This window comes from Phoenix dactylifera, chromosome 11 (genome assembly GCF_051530095.1).
Source record: "Phoenix dactylifera cultivar Ajwa chromosome 11, Ajwa_hap1_PhDact_Kaust_v1.1, whole genome shotgun sequence".
Classification (NCBI taxonomy): domain Eukaryota; kingdom Viridiplantae; phylum Streptophyta; class Magnoliopsida; order Arecales; family Arecaceae; genus Phoenix; species Phoenix dactylifera.
Genome location: NC_143200.1, coordinates 29853488 through 29878011, shown reverse-complemented (window position 1 = coordinate 29878011; position 24524 = coordinate 29853488). Strand labels below are relative to the sequence as shown.

The 24524-nt window shown below is 38.2% G+C and overlaps 2 protein-coding genes across 5 annotated transcripts; one reads left to right on the top strand and one right to left on the bottom strand.

Moving 5' to 3' along the window:
- Nucleotides 1-456: 456 nt before the first annotated feature.
- On the top strand, nt 457-17517 carry LOC103722616 (pathogenesis-related homeodomain protein-like). 3 transcript variants are annotated; one of them, XM_039127829.3, is made up of 12 exons: nt 457-743; nt 2495-2993; nt 5005-5170; nt 5311-5428; nt 6709-6821; nt 6936-7325; nt 9484-9693; nt 13207-13296; nt 14686-14736; nt 16480-16728; nt 16856-16945; nt 17038-17517. In XM_039127829.3, exons 2-12 carry the CDS (start codon nt 2521-2523, stop codon nt 17362-17364), a joined length of 2277 nt encoding a protein of 758 aa, XP_038983757.3. In that variant the 5' UTR covers nt 457-743; nt 2495-2520; the 3' UTR covers nt 17365-17517. The 3 variants fall into 3 exon arrangements, with proteins under 3 accessions (XP_038983757.3, XP_088563952.2, XP_088563951.2); XM_088707826.2 differs by having other exon boundaries at nt 460-743; nt 5331-5428; XM_088707825.2 differs by lacking the exon at nt 14686-14736 and having other exon boundaries at nt 460-743.
- Nucleotides 17518-20396: 2879 nt separating this feature from the next.
- Nucleotides 20397-23616, bottom strand: LOC103722614 (protein CHLOROPLAST IMPORT APPARATUS 2). 2 transcript variants are annotated; one of them, XM_089926342.1, is made up of 3 exons: nt 21613-23616; nt 21146-21316; nt 20397-21038 (listed from the first exon to the last, which is right to left on the bottom strand). In XM_089926342.1, the coding sequence occupies exons 1-3, from the start codon at nt 22633-22635 to the stop codon at nt 20922-20924; spliced, it is 1311 nt and encodes a 436-aa protein (XP_089782468.1). In that variant the 5' UTR covers nt 22636-23616; the 3' UTR covers nt 20397-20921. The 2 variants fall into 2 exon arrangements, with proteins under 2 accessions (XP_089782468.1, XP_008811451.4); XM_008813229.6 differs by having other exon boundaries at nt 21152-21316; nt 21613-23594.
- Nucleotides 23617-24524: the final 908 nt, after the last annotated feature.

Sequence of the window (24524 nt, the reverse complement as noted above, 5' to 3'; positions counted from 1 at the left end):
TCATATTTAAAGTGTTTTCTGGTTAGTAGCTCAAATAAGATTAAAATACAAACATGCACAGAAGACTAACTTGTTTTATCTGATTCCAATCTAATCAGGACCAGAGAAATAGTCAGATAACAAAGAAGATCGCTACCCTCGCGTCATTTAAAAAAAAAAACATTCAAGCTTACTCTATAAAGAGGTTCCAGGAAGTGTTTCAAACTTGCCCACTGGTTAAAATAAACTCAAACGATAAGAGTCAAATATGTAAGCATCTTTTGTATGGGCCAATATACATGTAAAAGTGGCGGAAGAAAACGGCCGGACGAGTCTAAAGGTGAAAAAAGGAAAACAAAAATAATCGGAAGAGGAGTGTTTGGGAGACGGTGGTCAGTAAAAACTAAAAAAGAAATAAACTAGCCAAGTAAAGTAATAAATCCAAGCTAATAAGGCAAATAATGTATATCTGACGGTATCATCCTGAGATTTTATCAACGTTCATAAATTCATATGCCGCCTTAAAACCCTTCGCGTCTCGGCATCCGCTCCTCAACCCATTCGGTCTTCCGGGTTCATCTAATCCCTCCTGTCCGCGCAACCCCGTCTTCTGCTCTTCCGATCTTCATTACCGTCCCTTCAAAAAGCCCACCACGCCAATGCTGGCGTCTGGCATCAGAAGGAGAGGATTAGGGTAAAAGTTGGGGATTTGGAGGCGAGATGGGTTCGAGGATGCGGCGAGATCCTCAAGATTCTTCCTAAAGGTATAATTCTTTCTTTCTTTCTTTCTTTTGTTTTCCCCTTTCCCGTGGCAATCTTAAACGATATAGGAATAGGAAGTAGATGTCATCTTGAATCCTGAGTCACGATTCCCACACATGTTGAATGCCCTTAATCGGGACGAGTTTGATGCCTTTGCGGGACGCATTGGGCTGAATTAGGCTATGGCAGTGTTGTCTTATGTGTTTCTTATGCGAGAATTGAAGGTGGTGGGGTGGAAGATGAGGTGAGGTTATCAAGATTCTCTCTTTTTAAGGGTATAAGGATATTTCCCTGGCAAGATTTTCATGTTACTGTTTTTCCTTTTCAAAGATTACTGATGCTGCTATTAGTAATTCAATCAAGACCTATTTGTCAGAATGAAGTTTTGTGGGGAATTGATGTCAACGGCTTTACGGTGTCATGAGGCAGAAAGAAGCTAATTGGATAGCTTTAAACATCTCCCGGAACAATGCACAATTGCACACTCTGAATGATGCTGATTATGTTTTTTAAATTCTGTTTTTTTTCCTCCTTATTTTCTTGAAGCACGTGGATGTCTTAACTCGATGTTTCTTCGATCCATTCAACCTGTATCTCTTACTTTGATGGTGCATTCCTAATCTTTAGATCAAGTTTGGAACCCAGGTGCCAAGAAATTCGGAGTTGAGCATGAGAGACTGATTTAGCATGTTGATTTTGAGGCTAATTGGATCCTTGACAAGATGTGATGAGGGTGGGTGATGGATTCCTGTGCAAGACTTGACTATTTGTGATTGCGTAAATGAATTGGGTTTCTGGTAATATAGAATCATTGAAGAGTTTCTTTGGTTCATCTATGTGTTTGTTCATTTCTTTTTCCTATAAATCATTAGCTAGATTATGGTAAAGGCCTTAATGGTCTCCACAAGTTCAGTCTTAGTGGCGGTCAGCGTTCAGGTTTAGCACATGAAGACCTTATACAAGCGGAGGTGACTTTTATTCATTTACTTATATTTTTTATAAGTTATGGTGCTACCTTTGGTGGAATCTTTTTTTTACCAGCTCTTTTGGAGGGGGCAGAGAGGGCAATGACTGAAGATACTCTTGCTGGAGTTATGTTTGATGACTCAGTCTCTTTGCAGGCAAACATTGCTATAAACCCTCCTTTTCAAGATGTCTGCATCCAGTCCATTTTTGTAAGATGCCATTCTGTTGACTAAGAGTGCTGCTACATTTCCCAAGGACCTCCCACCGAAAAGGTGTAAACCTGGTTTTTAGTGTGTTACATGGAGGGGTGTGGTTGTTACTTTTGGGCCAAAATGCCAACTTTGCCGGTGGCAGATCATAAAAACCGTTAATTGCAGCTGTTTTGGAGAGGTCTTGGTGGGAGATGGACAATTTTCTTTTAAATAAAACTGTACTAGCATCTACATGAGGGTGGGAATTTTTTTCAGAGCAAACTGAATCTTTTCCTATATTGCTTGTCATTGTCGGTACAACATGCTGTAATTAAAAAGCCTACTACCATTTCATTGCTTGGTCACAATATATTTGTAGTTAAATGAGTGGCTTTTTCTTTAAATTGTGTACATGCGGTCGCAATGTAGTACTGCTGCCAAGTAGTTTGTATAAGATGCATATGTTTATTGATCTTCAGATCCCATCTATTTAGCACGGTGAGCTTTTCTATTTTGAGTACATCCCATATTTTAAGATGGTTCTAGCATATTTCATACGCAACAGAAAATAGTGTTCTGATTTGTTGTGTCAGCAGTTACAGGAGTTTTTCTGGGAGAAGAGATGCGAACTTCTGGGAATACATCAATTTGCTACAAGTCCAGAAGATCTTCCCGTATCAGGAAGGAGCTCTCTTCTAAGATAAATTCCTTGTCGAGAAACAAGAATTCTTGGAACATTTTCTGTAATAAGAGTTGCAAACTTAAACCAAGAATGAGGAGGAAGAATATTCCCAACAGCAAACCAGTGGAAACTCTGCAGAGAATTTCTCATAGCCATTCTGCTAAGGGTCAATTTTCGTTACCGTTTCTAGGCAATAACAATTCTTATATATGTCATAAAGGCAATAGGAAAGTTGCAGCCTGTGATCGTGCAATCAAACTGGACAAAAGGAAAAGGCGGAAGAGGAAGAAAAAAAATATAGAGCGGGATGAAGCTTCTCGTCTGCAAAGAAGAGCAAGATATTTGCTTATCAAAATGAAACTAGAGCAGAATCTTCTTGATGCATACTCTGGAGATGGCTGGAATGGCCAGAGGTATGTAAATTTTACGTAATGAAAATTTCCATCCAAGAATATACGGGGAAATAGGCATAGGGAAAAATCTATTATGGATGAAAGGTTTCTTCATTTTAAACTGTGACAGGGCTTAGCTAAATTACACTTTTATATGCATACCTAAATGTGTTGCAGTACTAATTTTAGTTTAATACTTTGGGAATTGAATAGGAATGCTTGTTTATTTAACTTCCGCTTACTTTAGATGCATGTTTGTTTATCTTGTCAATGCTTTTCAAACCTCATCTGCTAAATGGCTGACATGTTTGCTGTTCTTTTAATGAGCTAGGGTTTTAAAGTAGGTGTTCAGTTACTAGAAACTATAATATGCCTGCATCTCCATTATCATGGTCAGCCCATTAGAATAAGTTTTATGTCCCCCATCAACATCATACTTTACTGAAACTTGGAAGACAAGGCAATATTACAGTAGTAATGCAATAATCTATTTGTAAAGGTTTTATGCATTCAATACTAGTGGACTGTAACCATCTGGTGGATCATGTAAAAAAAATAGTTTACAATAACAATTGTTTAATCATGTACACTGATATGTGTTTCTTTAACAAGGACTAAGATCGAATACCAATCATAAAGTGGTTTTGGACATGAACTGGACGAGCAAGCTCAAGTAGCAGCTCTCGTGGCTTAAATTATAACGAGAATTAGGTACATTGGGGCATCAATCTTTTATGTATCCACGAACGTCTCTAAATGTTATTAACACTTTTTAGCAAGTGACGGCCTCTGGATATATGCATATTTTTTTTATATGCACAGTTAGTTACCATGCTAAATTAGAGATAAAAATTTCATTTAATTATTAAAGCACAACACTTTGACATCGAAGCAACTATCAAAGTTAATAATGATTAATTTTAGGATCACAAGGGATAATAAATTGCCATACTCGTTCCATTTTTAGGGGGATTATTTCCTCTATTCTTTATCCGCTCAGGACTCTACTGACTGGTAGAATCGGTTACAGTGTCAATTGTTGGTACACAAAAGAGTGCCAGCTTTTTTTCTAATAAATAAGCTGTAGTTTTCAATTTTTAGCTTGATTTTAGGTTGTACGTAGGTTTTAGTCACTTCCAAGCAAGGGCGGCTGTGGGTCTGTTTCAGGTTGGGTTCAAGATTTGAACCTAGATTTAGATCATTCTATTAGTATCTAAATCCGATACCTAAGAAGAATCCACTCCTGGAATAAGGTATATTCGGCGGAGGCAACAAACTTGGGATAGAGAAACGGGTTGTGGGAGGGGATGATGGGAGTTTGGTGGGGTGGATGATGTGGCAGCTTTTAGTGGGGAGAGATTGGTGGCATTGGAGGAGGTCAAGTAGGTGCATTGGAGGGTTGGGGGGATCTTCTAATGGTCAGAGATGAGGTGCCAACTCTGCATGTGTGTTTGTGTGCATTTTTAGGGAGGGTTCAGAGAGAGAGAGAGAGAGAGCGAGTGAGAGTGAGTGAGAGAGAGAGAGAGAGAGAGAGAGAGAGAGAGAGAGAGAGAGAGATGTGTTAGTCTTGCTTTTACTGCCCAGCATCCACTTCTTATCTCTACCATGTCAATGTCTGCCATCCAACATGACCACTTGATGGGGAACTGGATGAATAAGGTAGAACATGGATTGAAAAAACCTTGGTGCTTGATTAAAATATACTTCTTTTATATGTATATACAGAGGTTTAGGTATAATCTTCCTATATATATGTATATGTATATCTTAAAGTGGGTTCTCTTCAATTTTTGATTGTACAATTTTTGTTGGCACCCTTAGTTGCAATAACATTATAAATCCCATTCTTTATTTATGTAAGTTTAGCAAAATAGTTAAATGAAGTCACGATGATAATATTCTGTATGATTGCCATGAGAATAGATGATAGTGTTTGCAGTAATCATTTTGGATATTATTAATTATGAGTTATAGGACATATGTTAATTTTGAGTTATAGATGATAATATTCTCTCCATATGTTTCTGAACAGTCGAGAAAAAATCAAGCCGGAAAATGAGTTAAAAAGAGCCAAGAAGCAGATATTGGAATGTAAGCTTGGAATCCGTGATGCAATTCGTCAGCTTGATTTGCGTAGCTCTATTGGAAGCATTGAAGATTCTGTAATGTATCCAGATGGTTCTGTTTTCCATGAACATGTATGTGCAAGTCAGCTGCCTAGAAAGCATAATTCTTTAGATTGTGTAAAGATTTCTTAACTAAAAGTTGTGTACTAAATTATTTTGTGTGATACGCTTTTCAATCTTGCATATTTATGGAAGCATCTTTTTCTCTTTAGATTTTTTGTGCAAAATGCAGATCTCGTGAAACTTTTCCAGATAACGACATCATACTATGCGACGGTACCTGCAACTGTGGTTTTCATCAGAAATGTTTGGAGCCGCCACTGGAAAAAAGTAAGTATCTTTTTCTTTAGGTATCTTCTATGTTCATTGCTAAGTTTTCAGTTTATCATCATCATCGTGGTCATCACCATTGTCATCATGATTTACATGTCTTATGCATTCATTGCTACTCTTAACTGTGAAATTATTGCTTTATGGAAATGCTTCCTTAGAGCTCCAGCTAAATATTGAACACTAAACCTAATATAATTTGTTGTCTTTGTAGCATATATAAGGCTATAGCAGGATTCCATTTCCCACAGTTCAATTTCCAATCAAAGTTTCTGTTTGCCTTTGCAGCTGCTATTTCGTATGGATGTCAAGCATTCTGGATTATATGCGTGTATGTGTAGGTTCAAGGATGTACTGTCATGATGGCAGGCTAAAGTATGGAAGTTTGGTAGTGCAGTGATGAAAGAGTGCTGAGTAAAGATGGTTGTGGAGTTGGGCTTAAATGTGGTGGAGACAGCTGCGTGATGACAAAGGATAATGGTAGTTGTAGTGTAGGCATATAATGGCAGTTGCAGGGCGAGAAGGGGGTCCAGGTGTTTTTAGTGTTAGGCTGTTAGCGGTGATATGGTGGGGACTATGGCAACAGTGTTGGTTGACAAGATAGAGATAAGTAATGTCGAGAGTAAGAGAGAGACTGCTCCAGTGTCATTTGCAATTCTTGATTAGCCAAAAGGAATTGGCATAGAGGCCTTTATATGTATCTGTGGAATTTGATTGGGTAGGAAGTTACACATAATCGAGTGTGCAAGCAGTTATTTTTTTCCTTAAATGCTAAACATCATTGTGGACTATTCAAATTGAAAATTCACACCATTCATCTTGATTAACATGTTTCTATATGCACGCGGACCAAATTTCACTCATTCTAGGGCCCCTATGACCATGAAATCAACTATTTGTTTTGTAATTTAATTTTGAGCATTTAATTCAGAGGTAAGAAATCCCAACACATTTGATCCCTCATTTTAGGCATTTTGGTTAATGGAGACTATGATGAATGTTGTGAATTATTCTTTTGGATATTCATATTGTCCTCCATGCCTTTTGGGGCCAAGGGATAGCCAACGTGTTTTTGCCCCAGGAAATTTAAGCTGTGGCCACAATACACACACACACATATATACAGCTATATGTTCTATATTTGCTTCTAAGTAAGGGACTTTGTCACTCTCTAGTTCTCAAACTTGTTATCGCCTCTCTTAATTTTTTCCATGATGCAGGTAGTTGTTATGATGTATGGCAACTTTGATTGTGAAACTGACTTCAGTCTATTACCTCAGTTCCTCCTGGAGATCAAGGATGGCTTTGCAAATTTTGTGAGTGTAAAATGGAAATTCTAGAAGCCATTAATGCACATCTAGGAACTTGCTTCGCTGCAAACAGTAGCTGGGAGGTTGGTACCTCGATAATGATGATAATCTCGGCTACTTTTTCAATGTAAAATTATTCTAAAAAAAGCTGTCAGCCTGTCCACTTATGCTTTTCTAATGTATTGATTTTGTTATAGGACATTTTCAAAGAAGCAGCTACTAGTCCCGATGCTGGATACACATATCTTAATCATGCTGAAGAGTGGCCATCTGAGGATTCTGAAGATGAAGATTATAATCCTGAAATAAATGAAAATAGCAATAGCAGAACAGGCGTAGATGAAAACATGGCTGGTGATTCTAGTAGTTCAAGCAGCTTATTTTGTTCGTCTGATGAAGCTATGTCATATTCTGAATCAAGACATAATAATGGCAATGGGGGATCTTATCATGTTAGACACAAAGACAGGAACAAGGCTGACTTTGTTGATTCTATCATCAACTCTGAATCTGGAGAAACAAATGACTGCGAGATCATGAGCTACCGAAGGCAGCGGAGAGATGTTGACTATAAAAAACTTCATGACGTGAGTACCATGGACCTTATGCATTCACCAGTCAAGACTTATATTTGAGTTCTTATGGGAAAACTGCTGAATTTCCCAATTCATTTGCCAATTCTCTCATAAGGATTCCTCATTGGTTTAGGTTGATGGATGGGTAAAAGTTTTCTGATTTCATAACAAATGGTGAAGCTTTCAATAAATCATTACATCTACTAGAAGGTGACTGACAGTATAGTTATTAATTAGGAAAGGAGAAATGGTGCTTCTATCTCATGCAAGCCATAATATCAGAAAGATGTATGCATCAATACATAAGCTGGGCAATCTGATGCGTCTTGTATGCAGCAGCTGAGACACTGTCTTAGCTATAATAACTGGTGCTAGGTTTTCTGAACCATCATCATATGGCATAATTATTTTTTAGAAACTAGTTTCTGTTTTACTTAAACAAGTTGTACTTGCAATAGAAAGTAAAATTAGTAGATCACATGCTTTTAACAAGAGAGAACATCGTTTGGATTCATGTGTAAGTTTGAAACCTCTGAACAAGAGGCAGTTTCTAGAGAAGCCTTAAGTTAGGAAGAAGGAGGTTGCATGAATGAGGTCCTTCCAGGTGATAGTGCCTTTGGAATTAAGTACTAAATGCACCTCTTCTCCAGTTGAATATTTTTCAAAGAATATCAATATTAAGCTAATATATTACAGTTAAAGAATGATTATTTTAGGCACATAACTTACCTTACTAATGCATATTTTAAAAAGTATGGCCTTTTGGAGCTGCACATGCTTTTGGAGATGATAATTCATGGACTCATTCTGTAAAAACTGATAATTGCATCATTTCACCTGTTTAATATGCCTTGTCTATTATGTTTGAATAAAGATATTCTTGAGATAGGATTCCCTATGTATATATGCTGAAATTCTAATATTGTGAAACCAGCTCTCAAAATTTGTAACCCTTGATCTTCAGGTTTGAAAAGGTACTTTTGGAATGAAAAAAACACAGTGGAACTTGGCATATAGGGATGAAAATGGATTGGATATCAATATTATCTATAACCATTTTTATTTGGTGAATATGGATAGAGATACGGATTTAACTGGATGCTAAAATTTGTGTATTTGTATCCATATTTATTTTAAATGGATATGGATATGAGTTGGATATTAATAATATGGACATAAATGCAGGTATAAATTTGATAGTTAAACTTTGTGGGTAGAATTTTTATTCCACTTTATTTTTTATCAATTCAATTAAGTACATGAGTGTCTTGCCTTTCTTTTATTATTTTCTAATACAAACAAAATGGTTGTCCAAAAAAAGGAAGAGAAATAATTGCATCCGCTTAATTAGACGACTCTTCTGGTGGATCCTAATAATTCTGTTAAGTTACACACTTTTGTTAAATTGTTGGCTATTAAGGATGCAATCCACCAAGTTAAAGATGGCACTCTATGGAAAGGGAATTAGATTAAAATAATGTTGATGTTGTCGCTAATTTTACTTTTGAATTGGTGAGTGCTATAGGGGACTAGATAGGGTTGAAAATGGATTTGGATATTTGAACAAATCAGATATGTGCCTCCATAACGTATCCATCTTATGAATATGGATGCCATTATTTGTGTCAATATCCATATAGATTAAGATATTGAAATGGATTTGGTGGTGATATTATCAGTTCCATTTTGATCTTGTGTCAATACACCTGTAATTAATACAAACAAGGAGTGAGGTATCATGTGCTGATGCCATGTACATTTGTTGTCCTGCACCACTGGTTGGCATGCATTGGCGCACATGCACTGGCATGCAGCTCTGCCTTGTCTTAGTAAGGCATCGGCATGGCATGAGCTGACGGGCACATTAATCTGGGAACAGTATGATACATACATTTCTGCCCGATAATTAGCCATAAATTTCTCTGCTGGAGTGTTGTTTCCTGCTTTTTTTTTGCTCTTGCGGTCTAGCACGTCCTGACCTGCCGCCAATCCTTAATGATGTTTGTCAACAGATTGTTGAGGTAGATTTGCATGACCACATCTAAATACCCATTGTTATTCGATCATTACTTTTTTTAATTGTCTACTAGTTTTATTTTCTTAAACTAATATTTCCAACTCACAATACATTCCAAAGTCGTCCTTCATGTTTGTTTTTCATTCTCCATAGGAAATGTTTGGGAAGGATCTGGCTGAAAATGAACAACAAAGTGAAGATGAAGACTGGGGTCCTCATAGGATGAAGAGAAGGAGGACAGAATCAATCACTGGAACTATCACAGATAATTGTGTGAATGAGGCTGGATGTTCAGATATATCAACTAAGAAAATATCACTTGACAAGAAACCACTTTTCAGGATTCCTTCCAATGCAGTTCAGGTAATTGAACTTTCATTGTTGATGAAAACTTTAATTGGAATGTGCATTATTTTTTCTTGAATACTGGATTCACTGGTAAGAAATAGACATGGAGATATTACAAAATATTAAGACATAGGGGGGGAATGTTGGAAGATTGCATTTTTACAATGAACCACTTTTGTATGCATTTAGCATAAGGTATAGATGCTTGCATATGATATCTATGTAAGAGAAGCCTATATCTATGTGTGTGTAGGAGAAGCCTTCCTGCAGAAACACGCGCGCACAGAAAAAAAGTGAGTGAGAGAAAAGGGTGGGGAAGGGGAATAAGACGAAGAAGAAAGAAAGGAGAGCTGATGATGGTTCATAAGGGACTGTTTGATCTCCTCAGTTTGCCTCTCTACAAGTTTAGGAAGTTTATTAGCTGTTTATTAGATTGGTTCTGTGAAAATGAAAGTGCGCGGATGAAATATTAAAAGAAAGTGGCATTTAGTCTCAGGGTGCTCTCTGGTAGTGAATTGTTCTTTAACTGTTGCTTTAGTTACTGCAGCAAAGTGGAGTGAGAGTATCAAAGGCCATTTTCAGGACAAAGGTAAGACAGCAAAACCAAAAATTATATTCAAATGTTTGCATTGTTCTAGAAAGCAGTCTGTGTGGCCATATATGCAGCTGAACATGCTTATGCCACTTTCCAACAGCCCCACATAACGTCTAGGCCACCTTTGCATGTAGATTGCTCCCATAATGACCAAGTGGCTTGCATAGGCGCCTGCCTAAGTGGCTGCGTATTGCTTAGGCACTTTTGTGGTACCTTGACCACCACTGCAGCTGCTTTTTGAAACTTTGGTAGTGTGAGACTTTATATGGTCTTGAATATTGATGCTGTAGCAATTTCTTATTTTTCCAACAAATGGGGACCTCGAGGAAGCTAAAGAAGCTATTTGCAGTATGTTGATTTATAGGATTTTTTTGTTCACTTATGTTGGCGTAAACATTAAGGTCTAGGGAGCAGGAAGAGAGGAGTGAGCAAATTGTGGTGCCATATGGGATACTGGAATGATCAATGATCCTTAGGAGGACCACTTATTAAACAATTGGGGAACTTTGGCAAACTGGTTCTTTTCACAGATTTATGCAGTGTTGGAGTGAGATATTGTTATATAGACAAGATGATCTGCCAATTAGTGATGTTAAATAGGAATAAATATAGTCTGCTATCAACAGGATATGGCTTTTTGCGAATCTTAAAGTACTGATTTGCATGTACCATAGAAGCATGCAATTATAAAATACTTCTCAAACCAAACGACCAGTATTTTGGTAGACAACAAAATAATGTACTCCATCAACTCCCTCCAAACCTTAGGAAGCTGGTTAGAGTTGCTTACTTAGTACATCAGAACGAGAATTAAATGGAATTGCCATCTGATCTCTCTGTGCAAAAAAAAAAGTGCACTGCTAATCCAACCAGGGACATAGTTTTGTTGCAAGAATCGTACCTGCTGAGGAGTTAACAACACTGACATTCAATAAGAAACAAACAAGAAAAAAGAGAGATAAAAGGGTCTTTATCTCAAATTGGTTTTGAAAACTCTTAGACCTTATAAAGGATAGGGGAGTGCCAGTGGACATCTTTAGTTTGAAGAGAAGAAAGATCATCTCAAAGGTGATCATGTTCCAAGAAATTGAAGGGCCGTTCATGGTTGATCATGGGTGGCTAGCTACCAACAAAATATTTTCTAGTACTATTTGATTTGGACGTTAATGATGGACTGCCATAGACCAGCTTTGACTTGATGCAAGTTAAGTAAGCCATCCTTTAGCCGATCAAAATGAAATTGGATTTTTGATCATGTTTTATGGTTTAAAAAAGTGGATTTGTAAAGTTGCACTGGAGTGTTGAAATTTGACAGTTTGATTTCTGCGGTTGCATGTCGGGAGTGTGATTTGGTGAATATTATTATTCTGTTTGCTAGTTGATATGTATGTGGTTATTAATTATGAATTAGGTTGTTGTTAACAGAACCCAAGGTTATCGTCAGTAACAACTAATTACATCCTTCATAGTTTGATTTCTGTATGCATGTCAGGAACGTGATTTGGTGATAATATTGTTCTTCTATTTGATAGTTGTTGTGCATGAGGTTAAGTAGCGTCTAACTAGATCATTTGTAGTTCTGAAATCCTCCTTGGAAGAGGTATTAAGTCCTCAGAGCAACACGATTCTTCGAATTGCCTATCAATATATAACTTTTTCAATCCTTGGATTTAGATCACAATGTATTCTCCAACTTTTTAACTGGAATTCCCAGTAAGTCTGTAAACGAATATATATTTATTTTAGGGATAAGCTGCTTGATGATTTCCCTAGGATACTGTGAGTCATCATGGATAGGGTGTTGACGTTGTACCTTTGGACTTCGCCAGGTGTTGAAAAGTCCGGTCTCAACATCATTATTCATTAATTTCATGATCAGGGTCCACTGGAAATTCAGAATTACTATGTTTAACTTGATCTAAGTTTTATGAGCCTATATGAGGTTATTGTGGTTCTTGAAGGTCTTTGATGCTTCACAAATTTGGAGGGTGCACAAGTATGAATATGAAGGGTGATACACTAACTACCATGCGCTGTCTGAATGGAGATTACTCTTATTTTTGGTGTTTTACAGACTCGACGAATGCAAGGGGCGTATGACAACATTGGAGAACCACTTATAACATGGCATCTGATCAGTTTTTTGTGCTCTGACACGATGTTATAAGGGATGCACATCTTATCCAGATAAAGTTCTTTATTTCTAAGTAGGAGTCATCCTTCTTTCTCCTAAACTCGTTCTTTCCTTTGCCCTGATCTCATTTGTACTGCTGCTGCCTATTCCCTTTCTTTAATTTCTGCTTTTGCATATATTAATATAAGGGAAAAGGATAATAAAAATTAAGGTTGATGAAGAGCACAGATGAAAATCAGCGTCTCTTGCCTTAACAACACCATTTCCTGTTAGGTCAAAATAATACATGATTTTGGAACATAGAGGATATCAGGTGAGAGTTTCATATACCTAGCAGTTAGTATCTGTATCTGTTGTCAAAATGAACTATATAAACTCCTGTCATCCATGATGTATATTCAGATTAACTTAGGTTGTTGTGCTGTTGTATTCCATCAATGATTATTACTTGCTGTATTATCTTTTTACGATGCTCCATGACTGCTATGGGATCCATAGGAGATCTTGTGAGAGGGCACCGAAATTCAACTTTTTATAAAAAGGTGATGGTGGCAAAGGCCTAGATAAAGGTGTGAGAAGGAACTTATGGAAGGTGCTGAAAATTAAAGGCATAGGATCGACAGAGAAGAATGGAAAAGTTGGTTCCTACAAGGGACTGTAAGGAGTGAGGCAATGCTTGTTTGTTATAGTGGTGGATTTTAACTGCAAATTGTTGCATTTCCTTGTTCATTTTGTAGCGGATGCAGATTTCTTCTGCATTTCATAACACATGACCACCCATTTTTTCGTGTGTCAACAGAAGCTTCGCCAGGTTTTTGCTGAGAATGAACTTCCTTCAAGGGCTGTCAAGGAGAATCTCTCAAAACAATTGGGTATTTCATCAGAGAAGGTGAGCATATATTTCTCTGTGATTGCTTATTTATGTAGAAACTGGTGTAAATATGTATTATTTTATAGCAAATGTTTTTTGGGAATTTAATATGCCAATGCAAAAAGCTTTTCATCTAAGAAAAATTTATTTCTTTCTATTGATTTACTAGTGTATACCAAGTTATGAAAGTTCCATATTTCTGCTGAAATTTTTGATAACAACATAGCCTGGTTCGCCTCCAAAATTTAGTACTTAGCAAAGTGTAAATGTCATGTGTGAGGGATACCACATTGTTGTTTTTTGTTTTTAAACACTATAGAATTATATTCCTACTCAGTGTCCTTGACCTTATCAAGTAAATTACATTAAACTAGCATGGGCATATATATCTCCCCTCTCCTTACCATCCTTTGAGGAATAACCTGGCTACCCATTTGCATACCTATTGGCAGAACTGGAGGAACCTGACCTTCTTAAAGATGGAAGCAAGTTACCGAGGTGGTCTTCCACTGGTGCCCAAGCAATAACATTGCACACGAAACCTTTTATAATCAATTTAACATAGCATAGTCTGGCACTGATTCTTGGGTTGAAGCTATAGCACAAGCTCTGACCTTTGCTGGAGTCATTTAACCTGGGTGACTCAGTACCAACAAGATCAATATGCTGTGGTCCCTCGTGCATATGCTATAGGTGCAATGTCACTCATGGAGACACCATCAAAATTAAGCTTTTCAGAAGACCCAAAGGATGAGGTTGTCCTTTAGTTTCCTAACGAATGTGCATGCCAGATTGCAAATAATGGCCAGTTCCTAGTCACAGAGTTGTAGACCACTGCCTCAAGACAATGCAATATCAAACACCACCCCTTTTTTGTTACTCCACCAAGAAGGAAAAAAAGACTAACTATTGTGCAGCCAATAGTTGGATGAGGGATAGGAAGCTCTTGCTGGAACCCATCTCAGTTGTTATCTCATGCAACTGTGAGACTGTGGGATGAACCTGTAAAAGACTCCACCTGTTGTGCAAGTGCCTCAAAGGGTGCTATCATACTACAACTGCTAGGTTTGTAGTTAGAGTGGAACATACAGTTGTACAACTAGATAACCTCAAAAGATAACATACAGTCCTGCAACTACACAACCCCAAATGATACCTTTAGTTCTAGTTGCTACCATGGTCGTTCAGTGTAATGGTAAGGTCATCAGCCACATCTACCCTGAAGCAAAAAATATAGATTGATGTAGATTCTGCTGGAAGGGGCTTTTGAGGGCTGCACCAGTGTCAGCAGTTCAGCCATTTTCCTTTGTTAAAGCAATCAGTTTTAATAAAGTTTAACCTACAGTTTTTTCTTATCAAGTTTCTTTAATTATCATCTTACCCCATTTTCTTATCTGCTATTCACAGGTGAGCAAGTGGTTTAAAAATGCACGATATGCTGCTCTTAAAATGAGAAAGGTCACTTATCACCATTCTTTTCTTTTTTTTTTTTTGCTTTTCGCTGTTATCTATTATTCACAATATTGAGTGCTATCTGAAAGGCTATTTATTATCCTTTTTTACTTATCGTGGTTCCTCTCTTTTATATGCAAAATCGATATGCTATGTTCCCCTTAAGTCTTGGGTCTTTAGTTGCGGGTCTGTTATAGAAATGATCCAAAGGCATGCATCATAGTTTGTTGGTGCAGCCTCTTAATGCATGGATCTGAAAAATTTTCAAGCCAGCTTTACGTAATTTTTGGTTAGAATTAAACAGTATTAATTATTGAATGCTTCCATGCATAACTTGATTTCTTCTCAATTGAAGATGTTAGAGGCTGTTATTTGTATATTATCCAAAATTATCACTCTGTTAAACATGCTTCCCTCTATGGATCCCATATTGATGGGTCTTACGTGGATTTGAAAACTAAGAAATGACAAATCTGAAGTTATGCAAGTCTGACTCCGGTCTAAGCAATGATCTAATGCTGAATACCAGCCCTTCTTAGTTAGTGCATGAATCACTTTATTAGTTTAGCATGCACAAAAGATGGAATTTGCAAATGACGATTTTAATGGCATTGGATTTGGCACTTCTTTCGTCATGATACACCACTTAAATTATACCTTATTCTTGTCAGCAACCTCCTCATTTACCTATATAGACATTCTTCATGGCCTGCCTATTTCTATAAACCTTCCAATTTTGCTTAGTGTAGTAATTTGTGCCACATCTAACCTCTTTTCCTTTATCAACATTTTCAGAAACCAACATAAAAATATCTTCTCATGTTGCATTGTTTGGAACTGAGACATGGACTTGTCGACCTTGTTAATTTATGGTTAGCAGTTCTGCTATTAAGTTAGCTCCTTGCATGTCATATTCAACTCTTCACTCCATATCCTATTTTCCTTGCTCATGTGACAAAGTTGCAGGATACATTCCATGCATTAAGGAAGATTTTCCAAGCATGTAAGCAAACACACCTAATCCTAGAGCTCACCAAGGATACGTTGAACTCAGTGTTTTTTATCCTCTTCCAGGCAACCTTTTCTTAGACTGATATAGGTGTATGGAGATAGACCATTTGAAACTATTTACTGAAGGCCTTCATGAGGCTGCCATAAAGTTGTCATTGTTCAGTCGTAGAATTCCTTAGGCAGAAAGTGCATTTTACTCTGCTACCTCACTGATTTTGTAGCAGTTGATGCAATGTGGAACAAGGCACTAACAGGCTTACCTCCTTTTTCATTAGAGCCTCCATAATATGTGGTTATCTTGTTAGGAAGGACTAAATTAGCATCTTGCCTGCTGTCAGTGTTAAGAAGCTCTGAGTTAAAATAATCAGAAATAATTTGAAATTCAAACTCTGCTCTTTGAATTTTATGCTTTCCATACCATGGACTTTTTTAGTTCTAATATTATTGTCAAGAATTAGGCCATTAACTTTATTAGTACTATTTTGTCATTCGATCCTATTAAGGACGTATGCTTTATGAAAGCCTCTCAGAGTACTCTGAACATACGTGTAAGATATTTAGACATAGTCAAGTACATGATGTGTATATTGGATTCCCTTTGGTTGGATATTCGGATGTAGACTTAGTAGATTGATGTACATTCTAGATTCAGTTTGGTTTATATTACTAAATTATATCTCATGTTCCTTCTGCATCAGTTATAACAGATTTAAAGTCATTCTTCAATCCTGATGACAGGCAGGAATCGCCAAACCACATAATGTTAATAATGTCACCAAAAGATCGAGAATAAATGCTGGAAAGGCAGGAAGCTTTGATGAAGTTGCATCAATTGACAATTCTGTTTTGCTACCCTTGTCATCCATCATTCATGTACGTAGAAATCTGAGAAAGCTTTTCCAGAGAAAGAAACAAAAATCATTGAACATCCCTTCGAGAACACAGCATAAAAGAGCTGCCAATACAGAGTCCGCTAATGAATTTCAGGTAATACATCAGATATTGCGGTCTTATCAGATTCACATTTTCTTCTTTAGTTTGTTTTGACTTTAGATGTGTTTCATCTTTCAAGGATCCAATGTGATCAATGCCCTTGATATGATGTTATTTGCAGAATCTCAGAACCAGTCTTACTGAGAATCAATGCCCCTCCATGTCTATCAATGGAAATTTGTTGAAGGAGCTAATGTTACCACACAGTCAGGTATAACAGTGTTTGACATTATGCATGAATTCCACTTTTTTATGTCTGTTCCACATCCGTGGGCTATGTCAGCTTAATAATCCTTCATATAGGTGAGAACATCAGTTACCAATGCCATGAACCTTACGAAACAAGTACGCGGTCCAAGAAGTAAGTTTACTTTGGAGAGAGCATTCAGAAACGGGAGAGGAACTGTATTTCAGCTACATGAGATGACTGAGAACCAGCAGCTTTACGCGGCTGAGATTGAAAGACTGTGTAGCCTTGAAGAAAGGCTTCGGAACTTGAAGAAGGCATTGCTATCATGCCAAGATAATGAGTACGAATCAGACAAAAGTCATTTGAATGAGCCAAGTGTGATCTATGTTCCTGTAGCTGAGGTAAGGGAAAGGGAAGGATATCTGAAAATCATCTCATAAATGTTAAGTTGTTGTACTATCTTAAAAATGACCGATAGTTAGCATTATTCAGAATCTATATTGTTACGACAAGCAGTTGTTGAGCTAACAACGAATGATAAATTGTACAACAAACTTTTCTTTATTTATTATGATAGCACTCAATTTTTGTCATAGTTCTTATCATTTGGACTCTTTCGTATGCACATCAAATGTATAATTCCTATCTGTTTGTGCAAGACCAGATTAATGTGATGGGGAAACAAATGTAATAAGACCATGTTGGATTGCTGATCATACTGGACATGACATGATATGACAAGTCATCAAAAAATGCTGGTTCAATATGATTGTGTTCTGCTACTCTTGAGATTGAACCTTTTATTTGAATTAAAGGAGTTTGGATTAAAATGTCAAAACTTAAGAGTACGGCCATCAGCTATAAATTTATAGCACAGATAAAGCAAACCCCCAGAGAGGGGGACAGACCAGACGTACATACCATCAGCTATAGTATGGGATCAAACTTTCCAATATATTGGAGTGTGTTGGTCAACTGCCGAATAAATTCAAATTGCTTGGTTTAATTAATACAGGCGTATCAAGATAGAATATGTTCTCCAGTGAGAACCACCAGCTTGTCTTGAAGTCATATTGCAAGTTATTTACTGGTAAGTTAGCTCAAAAAGTTATTGATAATTCAATTACTTGAACCGTGCCCATTAAATTACGTCTCAAAAAAGGGGAAATGAACTGTTAACTGGTTTTTCTATAGAAAAATAAAAACAGAAGCTTTTTTATCGAAAGCATTGGAAGCTTTTTTATTGATGCAATTATGGAAAGCTTCCAATGCTCTGGCGACGCCAGAACGGGTCAACTGAAAAACCTGCATGAGTTGAGATTGGTTACATGAATAAACTTGATGAGTTTTTGTACAGGTACTATATATTTGTCAGCTATTCTTGTTTGGTTATGATGCAAACAACTTTCAGCTCTCTATTTTTACACTGAAACTCCTGTAAACTTGTATGATTATATCAAATACCTGTATATAAAATTCACAAATAACAACGTACAATTAAAACATTTTTGAAGTGCCATGATAATCAGACTAAACATAAATGTGGACTCATGCCAAAAGGAGACGGGGATCACAGTTGGTGAGGAAACAATAATTAGCATAATATCATTCTCTCATTCTCAATACCAAGTTGTTGCATTCCTGACTATTTAAAAGTTGAATTCATCTTAATCCCTTCTCTTCAATAACTTGTGCACGCACTCCAATCTACCTACATCTGCTAACGTATGTTTGATTAACAGTACGATGGAATCAGGAGTTCACACCACACTTCTCGCCCTCACAGATTTATGAGGAATGTACTGTCCCAACTCCATGTCTGCCAGAAAGAAATCAAAACTCAAGTCCTGAACGAATTATTAGCTTCAGTAGTCTAAGAAACGAATGCTTACCATCTTATGGTCATCATCCATCATCAGTAGTTATAAAAATGATGTTCCCAAGCTCATCCCTATAGCCATGACAATTTAAAGAACAAGAAACCGGAGTCTTGGTTTTCCTTTCTTCAACCAATCAATCATGTAGGTCTCCTATTTTATTCCTCTGGATCTTAGATATCTAATATCAAATAGACATCACATGCTATTATAATTTACCAAACATATTCATGAATAGAATTTTAAAAAAAAACTTATTAATATCTCATGTGAAAAACATGGATTTGTTAGCGCACTAGTTCCAAGAGATTTCATGCTCTCTTGAACTTCTAGTTGTAGGTGTAGGGGCTCCCATCTGCTCTTTTTGATTGAGGATATAACATAGATGGATACATGTGCGCATGTATACTCGCATAGAAAAAGAAAGCCTTTATTGTATGGAAAATGCTAAAGATCACCTCTCAGTCACTGCTTAGATGGTGGTTGTTGATTGGCAGAACATTATCACGCCTCTCCTAACACCATCTCTTATATACTGCACTTATCTCCGACCGCCACAGAATCGGTGATCTTGGCTTTGACAGGACGGGCAATCTTAACAGTGTTCTTCTTCTTTTTTTATCGGTTATAATTTTCTTACTGCTGCTTTTGTGATGTATTCTTTTAACCATTATCTATCTTATATTGTTCTTGATGCCATTTTTCTTTGATATCGTTATTTGGTGATTGAAGTTCTGGACTTTTTACACCATTTATTTCAAAAGACTGTTCGGCTTTTCAAGTCATATTAATATTTCTTTCGAAACCTTATTTTGAATACTATAAACAACTTTTATTATATGTTAGAACTTATCAGTAGGTCAAGGATGCAAATGGATGTCATAATCAACTAGATGACAAGTTATTAATCCCTAATCGGAACCCAAAGTTTGACATGTTATGAGATCATATGTGTTGCTTGCAAGTATATTGAATGCTTCTTTTCTAAATCAAGTTTGTTTCAAAGTTGACTTCATGGATCAAGAAAAATCCAACCATATCTTATGAGAATGACTGACAATGAATACTAGGTAATTATCTCCAACATTTTAGGTCCAATTTCAAGAAAAAACTTGCTGACAAGGTTGCCCTGATTGGTTAACATTTTGCTAGATTTGACCTTGTTGAGATTTACTTCTTTCATTATTTTAGTAAAATCTAATTATGGCCATGGATATCACACTCAAACAGACATAAGCACACTGCATCTACCATAGAACGAACAACCTAACTGATTAATTGGAAGTAGGAGCAAATTTGGGCTTGACCCGTCTCTCAATAGAAGATTTTAATGTGGAGGGCACAATGTGAACTGAGAAGATATATATAGGCATACTTCTTGCCGCAAGATGCAATAGATCTATAGCTTTTTTCTTGAGATGATCATCCCAAGATTAAGGATGATATATATATGCAGATGATGAGATAGATTACTATATTTAGTTGCACCACGGTGATCCTACATGGTAATAATCTCAAATCATCTTTACTTTTTAAATCATCCATCCAACTCAACGATGAAATATCCATTTGAGATAGGGAATCTAAAAACACAATTAAAAAAAAACACAACAAATTTGTTCTCATTTTATAGATAGCAACTGAAGTGCTGTCCGGTAACAAATAGAGAAGACATATAAAGCTGAAAAGGACAAATAATTTTCAACATGCACATTTAACTCGCCCTCTTTTAATAATAATAACCATCCAGCTTTTTCACACCTCCTTAGGATCGGCTGGTCATGCCCTCTCAAGGATTAAAAAATAGGACTGACATCTAGTACTTCAATCACTGCCACCAGCCCATTTCAAGGTTAAACTTTCCCAATCTCCAAGCCACAAGCAAGCAAGCAAGCAAGCAAACAGCTGAGTAATTTTTAACATTATTTAAAAAAATAGAATAGGCCACAGAAAATAAATGCCTAACAGCAAATAAAGAAAAGGTTATAAGAATAATCCAAGGCAAAATTTACTGAATTTGTTTCTTTTCTCCACATTCGCTTCAAAGCCGAAACCTCCCATTTTGGTGCCTGTCCAAATACATGGATAAGCTACTCTCCCTTCTTTTCCACCACACAAGTTTAACCAGAAACTTCACTAGGCCGAACAGGTGTATTCCTCCAAAGACTCACGACTCTGCCAGGGCTCTCTTCCTCTATGGCTTGCTGGAGAAAGGAAGAACTCCCGACAAACCGGCCCTGAAAAGAACAACGGAGGACCCCACAACCACAATTCTTTATTGGAATTTGTCGGGTTAGAGAAAAATAATAATAATAATTAAGAGAAAGGTGGACCAAAATCTTACACTTGCCTTCATCCGGGGCCGTTGCTCGGCGTTCACCTTCCGGACCTGGTAGCGGATCTTCTTGGAGAAGAGTCGGGTCCCCTGCTTCTCCTTGAACCTCAGCACGCTCGCCTCCCTCCCCCCACCACCGCAGCCAACCCCTGGAAAAAGATCCATGTCTCCAAGTTTGGCCTGCCAGATTATCCATTGGACGCTCAGGAATCAGCAAACAGTCGCAATATAGAAGAAAATTTTAGACACTTCAATCAAAAAAAAGTTCCGAACCTTGTTTAACACAAAGGACTCATTTGTTTCACAAGAAGAAAAGATGAGGAAAGTGTGGTGGTCAACAGAAACATAAAAAGAATATTTCATATATGGTTGGAGTTTTCACGAGTAATAGCATCGCCAGTGGGGATATTTTTTCGGTTTCTATGAAAGATTTCTGACATCAAATTAACGATCAAGAAGGGAGTTTTGATGCATACAAGAGCTTCAGCAGAGGAATGCGGCGAGTCGGGCCCATCAGCGAACACGGACCCACGGTCGGCCCACGCCTTGAGGACCTCCGCAGCGTTCAGTTTAAGGCCCAAACCAGACTTGTTGAAGTTCCCCGGTTTGGCGGCGGCGCCGGCGGTCTGCGTGTCTCCAACTTCCTCCTTCTCCGCCTTCTTCTTCGTCGTCTTTTTCTTCTTCCCCGATGATGGAGTTGAGGTCTTAAATTTAGGGACGATCTCTTGCATGGGAACTGTCGGAGACCTCCACCAGTCCCCCTCGTCGGAATGCCTCAACGCCCGCTGCATGTTTCTTCGGAACTGAAACCCAAACCCGAGCTCGAACTTGCCGCCCACGCCGAACACCATCAGGCTCCGAAGGTAGGGATCGATGAGGGAGTTGCAATTGCTGGAGGCTTCCTTGTTGTAGGTATTGGCGGCGGTGGTGTTCATGCTGAGGTTGCCCATGATGCTATCGATGCCCTCTTCGACCTCCTCATCGAGGATGGATTCGGCATCAAAATCCTCCTCAAAGGGGAAAGGAGAGATGGCGACAGCCTCTCGGAGTTCATTGCTCGCCGGGCTCGTGCACTCCTTCTCGAGGGAACTCTTCAGCTTGGGCTCGATTCGGAAGGCGGGTTTTTCAGGGGATGTCTCGCGGATGAGGAATGCGTCGTCGCCGAGGACCGGCAAGGAAGGGAGGAGCTCGGAGGAGGTCTCGGGGAATGAGTCAAATGGCTTGATTTGCTTGGACGGCTTCCTTGTGCTCTTGGTGGAGAAGATGCTGGGGTAGATGGTGGAGAGGAGGGCGGCGGCCTCATTGTAGGCCTGGTTAGGCCTTTTTCGAGGGGTTCGAGCCTTCTTGATGGAGATGGTGCGTGAGGAGTTGCTCGACTCGGAGAGGGTGGAGGAAGGGGAGGAGGTGTGGGAGGACCGGGCTGACGACGAGGAGGATTTCACGATGTCGAGGTCGAACCCATAGGCTCGGCTACCGCCGCTGCTGAGCAGAGAAGACATTGTTGCCTTGAAGAAGCTTTAGAATAGTGATGCAGAGTCTATGGAGCTTCGAATCCTATAATTTGGATGGGGATGGGGATGGGAATGGGATTGGGCATGACAACAGATGGTCCAAAAACCCTAAACCCAGATGCAATTTTCTTCCTCTGGTTATCCAAAACCTTTAGATGAAGAGATCGAGTGCAGATGAATAAGGAAATGGAGAAACGGAAACAGAACTCAAGACTTCGCTTAAACCCTAAGCCCCACCTCGCAGAATATATATATATATCTAATTCAGAAGTTGCTAGAACCCTAAACCCAGCACCAAATCAAGTAGGAAATTAAGTCAACAAATCATATGAAAGAGGCCTCAGGGAAACCTTCAAAATCCAAGCTTTATAGGAGAAAAACAAAAACAAAAAATAAAACTTTGGGAATGATTCCTAGAACAGAGAGAGAGAGAGAGAGATGGGGATTAGAAAAACCACGATTGAATCCCGGTGCTCTCGAAGCCCGAAAACGCCGGCCCAATTCGCTCCAAGAACCGAAATTTACACCTGAAAACAAGAGAACGAAAGGAACCAATGATCAGAAAGGGAACTCTTCAATCCCAAAATCATCAACGAAGACCCCCCGGTTCCAAAACAGAAAAACAGGGCAAGCGCTTCTTAAGAAACAAGCTAGAATTCCAAAGAAAATAGCAAGGAACCAAGAAAGATTTCACTCGCAAGCTCATAATCGAATGGAGAATTCCATGGGCAAAGGGCACAAGCCCCTGCCAAAACTGAAATAGAAAGAAAGGAAGGAGGGGAGAGAGAAGGAGAAGAGGGTCAGCAACTTGAGACGGCGAGAGAGGGAAGGAGAAAGGGTCAGTTGGAAAGGTATGGGAAGCCCGCAGAGGATGGGCGGTGCGAGTGCGCGTCGAGGATTCGAGGAGACGGAGCCGAGGCGATTTAGAGAGAGAGGAAAGGGGAAACGACGAGAATCGCTTTCACCTTCACTTAAAAAAAGACAAGACTCGCTTTCATCAGCCGGGCGATTGGGGACCGCTGCTGGTCCCTGTCTCTCTCTCACTCTCCGGAACTCTCCCGGCACTGTGCTTAGGAAATTATTTCTTGCGGTGGGACCCATATGCCCCTGGCCAAATGCTCCTTAAAAAAAACTCACCGTCCAATTTTACCCAAAAAATAAATTCCAGTAATTTTAAAATATCAAAAATAGATATTTTGTTTGTTATTATTTTAGTTTCTCTCAAAATATTTATAGCCGTATCCTTTTCTGAAGTGCAGTTTATAATATTAGATTTTTCATCCAAAAATATGATCGAATATTAGATATTTATAATATATAAAAATTTGATTAGAAAAAAAATTACATTCCTATCACTAACCAGCAAAAGGAAGATATTATTATAATAAAAATTTATTGATTAAAGCTGTGACATTTTTTAAAAAATAGGTGCACATTAAACTTTTTGAATAGAATACAGTAATATGAAGGAAAAAAATTATTGTCAGATTTTTATAAAAGCTATATATTTTTTTTAGAATAGATGCGCACGTACTTTGGTTTTTTTTTTTTAAACAGGATGGAGCCGTATTGGAAGAAAAAAATTATTGCCTATGCTATATGCCCCATAAAATCAGTGACAGCCGTTGATTTTTATAAATTTATTTATTTATCAAGCAGCTGTGGCATGGGTGCAGTTCTGCCCAAATCCGGGGGCAATTCTCTGGCGATTATTTGGGCGATCACCCACGCCATCCTCCCCTTTTGGCTTATCTGATGACATGGCACTCCCTCGTCAGTCCGAGTGGATTTTATGGCCACGTGGCCTGAGCTTTGTTGGCAACCGGCCTTTCACGTGAATCAAGGCGAGGTTGTGATCACCTCTGCCTTCGGATCTC